Source organism: Rhinopithecus bieti, unplaced genomic scaffold (genome assembly GCF_001698545.2).
Source record: "Rhinopithecus bieti isolate Rb0 unplaced genomic scaffold, ASM169854v2 scaffold_32047, whole genome shotgun sequence".
Classification (NCBI taxonomy): domain Eukaryota; kingdom Metazoa; phylum Chordata; class Mammalia; order Primates; family Cercopithecidae; genus Rhinopithecus; species Rhinopithecus bieti.
The window spans coordinates 578,703-585,846 of record NW_016814042.1 but is presented as its reverse complement, the minus strand read 5'-3'; the positions used below and the strand labels follow the sequence as shown (position 1 = coordinate 585,846).

At 47.1% G+C, this 7,144-nt stretch overlaps 1 protein-coding gene across 7 annotated transcripts in view; it reads left to right on the top strand.

The window, feature by feature from the left end:
• Positions 1-3,110: 3,110 nt before the first annotated feature.
• ERLIN2 (ER lipid raft associated 2) overlaps positions 3,111-7,144 on the top strand; it is a 21,540-nt gene continuing 17,506 nt past the window's right edge. For 2 of the 7 annotated variants that reach the window (XM_017849359.1, XM_017849364.1), the window contains exons 1-3: positions 3,269-3,597; positions 4,494-4,615; positions 6,890-6,971. In XM_017849359.1, the coding sequence (XP_017704848.1) occupies positions 4,509-4,615; positions 6,890-6,971 (189 nt within the window). In that variant the 5' untranslated portion in view covers positions 3,269-3,597; positions 4,494-4,508. The other 5 variants (XM_017849363.1, XM_017849358.1, XM_017849360.1 and 2 more) reach the window with 5 other exon arrangements.

Genomic DNA, 7,144 nt, shown 5'->3' with positions numbered 1-7,144 from the left:
TATTGTAAATATCCATTGAGGTATAATTTCAGAAGCCTTTCTCTCTTCTTCTGATAAGCCTTCATTTGGTTATTATTTAATACCATACAACTTAAAGTTTATCATTCTCTCGCCCTGTGTCACATTAATAATCTGCAATAATAAGCCACAAACATGCAAGAACACATTAAGGGAATTTGCTATTTAAAACAGCAACAGCTAATACTTGGTGAACACTTAAAATGTACCAAATGTTGTGTATGCTTTTCACAACAGTCCTATAAGTTTCATACTGTTGTTACTTTATTTTTTTTTTATTTATTTATTTTTTTTTTTTTTGAGACGGAGTCTCGCTCTGTCACCCAGGCTGGAGTGCTATGGCCGGATCTCAGCTCACTGCAAGCTCCGCCTCCCGGGTTCACGCCATTCTCCTGTCTCAGCCTCCCGAGGAGCTGGGACTACAGGCGCCGCCACGTCGCCCGGCTAGTTTTTTGTATTTTTTAGTAGAGACGGGGTTTCACCGTGTTAGCCAGGATGGTCTCGATCTCCTGACCTCGTGATCCGCCCATCTCAGCCTCCCAAAGTGCTGGGATTACAGGCTTGAGCCACCGCGCCCGGCCTGTTGTTACTTTAATTTTACAGATGAAGAAACTAAGGCACAGATAATTTTTCCAATGTTACAGAACTAATAAGAGGCAGGCTCCAGGATTTAAACAAGGCAGGCTGACTGTGGAGTATCTGAGCTAAATCACTATACTGCAAGATTTTTAAAAAAATAAAATTTTAGCCAGGCGCGGTGGTTCACGCCTGTAATCCCAGCACTTTGGGAGCCCAAGGCATGTGGGTCACTTGATGTCAGGAGTTCAAGACCAGCCTGACCAACATGGTGAAACCCCATCTCTACTAAAAATACAAAAATTAGCCAGTCATGGTGGCATGCGTCTGCGGTCCCAGCTACTCGGCAGGCTGAGGCAGGAGAATCGCTTGAACCCGGGAGGCAAAGGTTGCAGAGCTGAGATCGTGCCATTGCACTCCAGCCTGGGTGACAGAGCGAGACAAAGAAGGAAGGAAGGAAGGAAGGAAGGAAGGAAGGAAGGAAGGAAGGAAGGAAGGAAGGAAGGAAGGGAGGGAGGGAGGGAGGGAGGAGGGAAAGAAATTGTAAACATTTTTGTTAAACAAATCATGACAAATCCATCTGGTGGGTAACATAAAAATCACAGGTCTCTTAAGAAAGAGATTTTCAGAAGTACTAGATCATCATGTACTCGTACATTATGAAGTCTACCCCGCCGCCTTTAGGCAGGTCCACAACTAAATAACTCAGGCCTGGTAAAATGACTCCTAAGAACAAAATCCCAAAACTTCTACCCACAATTCACTCCAAAGTTTAATATGAGGAAATTTTTATTATTTTTAATTGACACATAATAATAGTACATATTTATGGGAAGGGGAGGGGAGCCAGGGGTTGCCAGAGGTTGGTTAAAGGAAATTCTTAAATTACAAGTAATTCAAATACTTGATGCTGCAGGCTAGCCCCCATTTCATGGGTTAATGAACCCTAATATTTCCATTTTTCTTACTCAACTATTAAACATGTATTAAGTATGCCCAGCTGAGTTATATCACTGAACATGGTGAGAAAAAACTCAAGTTCTGATAGGATTGATCAAGAGATTGGCCAGCTGTGTCTGTTTGGAGTGGGGGATGCAGGAACAGAGTAGGGAGAGGAAAGTCTTCATTTATGGAGATGGGCACAGAGCTCCCAGACAGCACCATGTAACCCTCGTATGGGCTTCACTATGTAATGCTGAAACATCCCAACACCCAGAGCAAACCCAGGAAAGGTAAACGGGCCAATCCCAAGCAGGCATGCCTGGAAAAACCACACTTCCCTTTTCCTGAGTCTTAAATCTGTCTAACACCACCGGCTTGCCATCTTCCCGGTGTAAAAGTTTTTCTTTTACTGAAGGCTATAATTAAGTGGACTCTTTCTCTTCTGCAAACAAAATACTAATAACTTCAGTGGCTGAATTAGAAATGCCCCAATGTGATGCTGGTGAGTAGGGCAGGTTGAGGAAAACGTGAGGCCCTCAGCCTAGGAGACACAAAGTCTGGATTCCAGGCCTGGTCCCACGTTGCCTTCAGTCTGTATTTACTGGGCACCTAAGCCCCGGGGGTGTGGAAGGAAAGTCAGTCTCTGCTCTCCCGGGAACACACAGTTTATCTAGCAAGACGAAGTGCACAAGCCCCTGTGCACTGTGGCAGGAGTTAAAAAAGCAGTGAACTCAAGATATTAAGCAAACACAAAGGAAGCTTTCCTTGGCTTTTACCCTTGAACCTCGCTGAACTTCTTAGATTCCGTTCACTAAAATTAGAATAATTCCTTGTTAATATACTTTGTGGTGTTGCAGGGTCGCAATGGCCAAAGCTCCCAGAAAAATATAAAGAACTCAAGGTAGGGATTTTTGATTAGTGAGGTAATGATGCTAATCTGTACACTGAAAAGATTGTTTCATTTCAGCTGTGCTCTAGGAAAACAAACAGTTACAACTCGCTAGTAGTTTATCAAGGCGGGAAAAAAAAAAAGGTAGCGCATGGTGGCTCACGCCTGTAATCTCAGCAGTTTGGGAGGCCGAGGCAGGAGGACTGCTTGAAGCTAGAGTTTGAGACCAGACATACCGAGACCCTGTCTTTACTAAAAATAAAATCATCAAGTGTCCTGGCGCGCATCAGTTGTCCCAGCTACTCAAGAGGCTGAGATGGGAGGATCGCCTGAGCCCAGTAGTTCGAGGCTGTAGTGAGCTATGATCGTGCCACTGCACTCCAGCCTGGGCAAAAGAGCGAGACCCTGTCTCTAAAAAAAGACAAAACGAACCAGGTTCGGCCTAATGCAGAGGGAAATCAGGAGCAATCCCCAAAGCCAACGCCTTGGAAAAGGACGCCCTGGGTCTCAGTACTCCGGGTCACGCGCGTCCTGCCGCTCCCTCTCGGGGCGCTCCCACCTACACCGCCCTCATCCCCAGCCCCAGGCCGGATACCCGAGACAGAGGTCCAGGACCGCAAGGACCAAGTCGCGGGCGATCCCTGGCGGCCAGCTGCGGCCATTGACCGCTGGAAGCGCGAGGGGCGGGGCGCAGAGCGAGCGCGGGGCGGGGGTGTGGTCTTCTCGCGTGAACTGATGGCGTCATCGAAGCGACGGCCCAGAAGGAAGTCGCGTGCTGAGGGGTGTGACGGTTTTCTTGCTCGTGGGCTCGGACGAGTACGGAGCGCCTGCAGGGACAGCCTGGTACGCGGCCCCCGCCCCTTCGTGCGCGCGCTGGGCCTAGCTGCAGCTCCGGGTCGGGGCTGACCCGTAACCCTCGGGAGCCTCAGTCCCAGCAGCTTCTCTCCCTCCGCCGGCCCGCTCCTGGAGAGACACAGAAACCCTTTTCTGTCGCGTCCCCTCCTTGAGAGCCGCAGGGGGACGGAGCGGAGGCTATTGGAGCCGCAGCCCCAGCCCGGGGCCCTTGACCCTCTCTTGGAACGGGGCGGGGAAGGGGCGCGGGTGACTTCGGGGAGGGAAGGGCACTGGCAGGAAAGGACGCAACTGCAGATCGGTAGCTGGAGGCCGCCACGGTAAAATAAGCGCCTCGCAGATGTCCGCGCCCGGGTTAAGTTAGACCTGGGAGGCAGAATCCACGCCCTGCGTTCACGGGCCCACGCACGCACAGCTAAACTTTGCAGTCACCGTAGTTCCAGATCATTCAGTGTTCAGGATTCAACTCCTCCGCGTCCTGGTGTCTGAACGCGGTTGGACCCAGGAGCCAAGAAGCTCGCAGTTTGGGACATTGCCTTTCTCTCTGACCACGGGCTTGGGGATCTGTCAGGTGCAAAGTGCCAAAGTATGTCGGGGGGAGTGTGGCCTCAGGCTTGTTCAGAGCCCTGTCCTGTTTAGGGCCAAAGGAATAACTGAGAAGGTGGATGCGAGGCCAGCGAATCCTACCTTGAAACTCGGCTCGCCTGCTGGCTCTGCCACTCCAGCATCTGAAAGGAGTAAATAATGGTTTCCCTTGAAACTGCAGGCAATTAGGAGTGGGAGGCTCTGACCAGAATTACATAGCCACAACTGCCTGTCATTTGGCATCCTCTGTAATTTGGGCCAAAGTACTGCAGCTGCCTCTCTTCCCTACTACTAGTATGAAAGATTCAGTGACAGCACATTCGTGTTCACAGGAAGACAAGGCTATGTTCTGATCCCTACCCAGCTGGCACGGGTTCTCCCTTGAGCAACGGCTGTATCCGGAGCCAGTGCTTCCTCAGTGCGGTGGGGGCCCTGATTTCACAGTTGAGGAAAGGGGAACGTTGACTGAGAACGAGGAGGAAGCGAGTTGTAGATCTAGCCTTGTGTTCACACGACACCAGACTGAATATGAGTCACTCGCAGGGAGCTCAGCTTGGTGAGGTCCTCTCGCTGTTGCGGCCTTTTCTTCTGCACGTTGGACCACACACATTTTCCCGTGTCTTTTCCGTAGGATAAAGGCTCACTGATGGCTCAGTTGGGAGCAGTTGTGGCTGTGGCTTCCAGTTTCTTGTGTGCATCGCTCTTCTCAGCTGTGCACAAGATAGAAGAGGGACATATTGGGGTATATTACAGGTAAGGCAGAGACAGGGAGAAGTCGGCAACTTCTGTTAAATAGCTCCCTTTCCTGGTCACTGCTTTCCTAGCAGATACTGCTGAACATCTCTTTATATTTCCTTGAATAGGGGAGCCTTTTCAGATTGAGCTTTTTATGTCAGTAACCATGGGAAAGAGAGTACACACACACACACACATATATGTAAATTTAAAACTTCGCTTAGTAGTCCAAGATGATGCCATGGGTGGTGATTAATAAATGTTTATATAGATTTAGAGGCAAAATCTAAAGGAAACTGGTGCTCCTCACAGATCATCCCTAAAATACTGTTTTCTCCTACATCCGTCTGGCAGTCTTAGCTCTACACTGCTAGGTTACCTTTACAAAAGCCAGCTGAGTCCCAGTTCTTGATGGCAACTTGAGAAGGTAGCCTACTCTGCTAATTTAGGATACTCTTTTGAAATTAACATTTCAGCCAGCCTGGGTAACATAGTGAGACCCTATCTCTAAAAAATAAAAAAAATTAATTAGCCGACTACGTGTCACACACACATAGTCCTAGTTACTCAGGAGGCTAAGGTGAGAGGATCACATGAGCCCAGGAGATTGAGACCAGCCTGAGCAACATAGTGAGCCCATCTCTACAAAAAGTAAAAAATTAGCCGAGCATGGTGGCATGTGCCTGTAATCCCCATTATGGGAGAGGCTGAGGTGGGAGGATCACTTGAGCCCAGGAGTTTGAGGCTGCAGTGAGCTATGATCACACCACTGCACTCCAGCCTGGGTGACAGAGCAAAGCCCTGTCTCTAAAACTAAATTAAAATAATATTAACATTTCACGAAAAATGAAAGAGCCTGCAGGTTGACTTATGTCAGTCAAAGCAAGCCTTAGGATAGTGGTTCCTACAATAAATTTAGGAGGCCATTATATCACTGTTTGTTTTATTGGCTTTTTTTAATTCTTTGCATAATATAAAGCAAAGCACTTATAAGTCAGGTTGCTTTCTTTTTAGTAATCTCCATGACCAAGTTTTTTGCTTTATGTCGTTGTGAACTCTTCTTATATGTGCTGTTGTGATGCTTGTTTCTGGATTACTAACAGCAAGTTCTAAAACTCTGGAATTCCTCTCTCCTTTAATTCTTTCTCCCTATGATCTGCTTACATGTTCCCCAAAAAGGCTTTTAACTTTATCATTTACATATAACTTGATTAGAAAGGTAACTCTATTGCCAAGACATATATTTCAATTACTTATAAAGTACTTCAAATTATTCTTTTGGTTGGTCATGTCAGTGGACTCTAGCATTAGTGCAGGTAGTTGATAACCATATTACTGGACTTAACTGCCCTAATGGATTGTCACAAGCCCAACAGATATGACAAAGTAAAACAGACTTCATCTTCTTTTTTTTTTTTCTGAGACTCAGTCTTGCTCTGTTGCCCAGGCTAGAGTGCAGTGGCAAGATATCGGCTCACTGCAACCTCCGCCTCCTGGGTTCAAGCAATTCTCTGCCTCAGCCTCCCAAGTAGCTGGGATTACAGGCACCTGCCACCATGCCTGGCTAATTTTTGTATTTTTAGTAGAGACGGGGTTTCACCATGTTGACCAGCCTGGCCTTGAACTCCTGACCTCCTAATCCACCCACCTCAGCCTCCCAAAGATTACAAGCGTGAGCCGCCGTGCCTGGCCAGACTTCCTGTTATCTAAGTATACCCATGGATTCCGCTGTCTTTTTTTTTTTTTTTTTTTTAAGACAGAGTCTCACTTTGTTGCCTAAGCTGGAGTGCAGTGGCACAATTATGGCTCACTACAGCCTCAACCTCCCAGGCTCAAGCACTTCTTACAACTCAGCCTCCCAAGTAGCTGGGACTATAGGCATGTAACCACCACACTCAGCTAATTTTTTCCTTTTCTTTTTTTGTAGAGACAGAGTCTCACTGTTTGAGACAGGTTGGTCTCAAACTCCTGAGCTTGTGCAATCCTCTCACCTCAGCCCCCCAAAGCGCTGGGACTGCACTAGCGGATTCTGCTGTCTTTATTCCATTTAGCCTGTGTGCCTATTTTTCTCATTGCAAAAGCATGAACAGTGGTTTTATGTTTTACCATCAGGCTTCCTAGAATATTAGGATCTAGCTGAGAGGAAGAAAGGGATCTGTGGCCATGGCTCCAGCACATGTCACTCTCTATTATGTGTTTATAGGGCTGAAGGGAAAGTTGACCCTCATGATATTGATCTAATAGAGCCTTCTTGCCAAACTGAAGCTGCCTCTCTCTCCCTCTCCTCTGCAGAGGCGGTGCCCTGCTGACTTCGACCAGCGGCCCTGGTTTCCATCTCATGCTGCCTTTCATCACATCATATAAGTCTGTGCAGGTATGCTTGTCCTCTGTGGTATGATTGGATGACTGCAAATTTGGGATGTTAACTAATGCATGATTTGAAATTATTTAGCCATTGGATGAGTAAAATGCCATTCTAGAGAGCGATATAAGGATAATTTATATATATATATGTTTTATATATATATAATATATGTTTTATATATA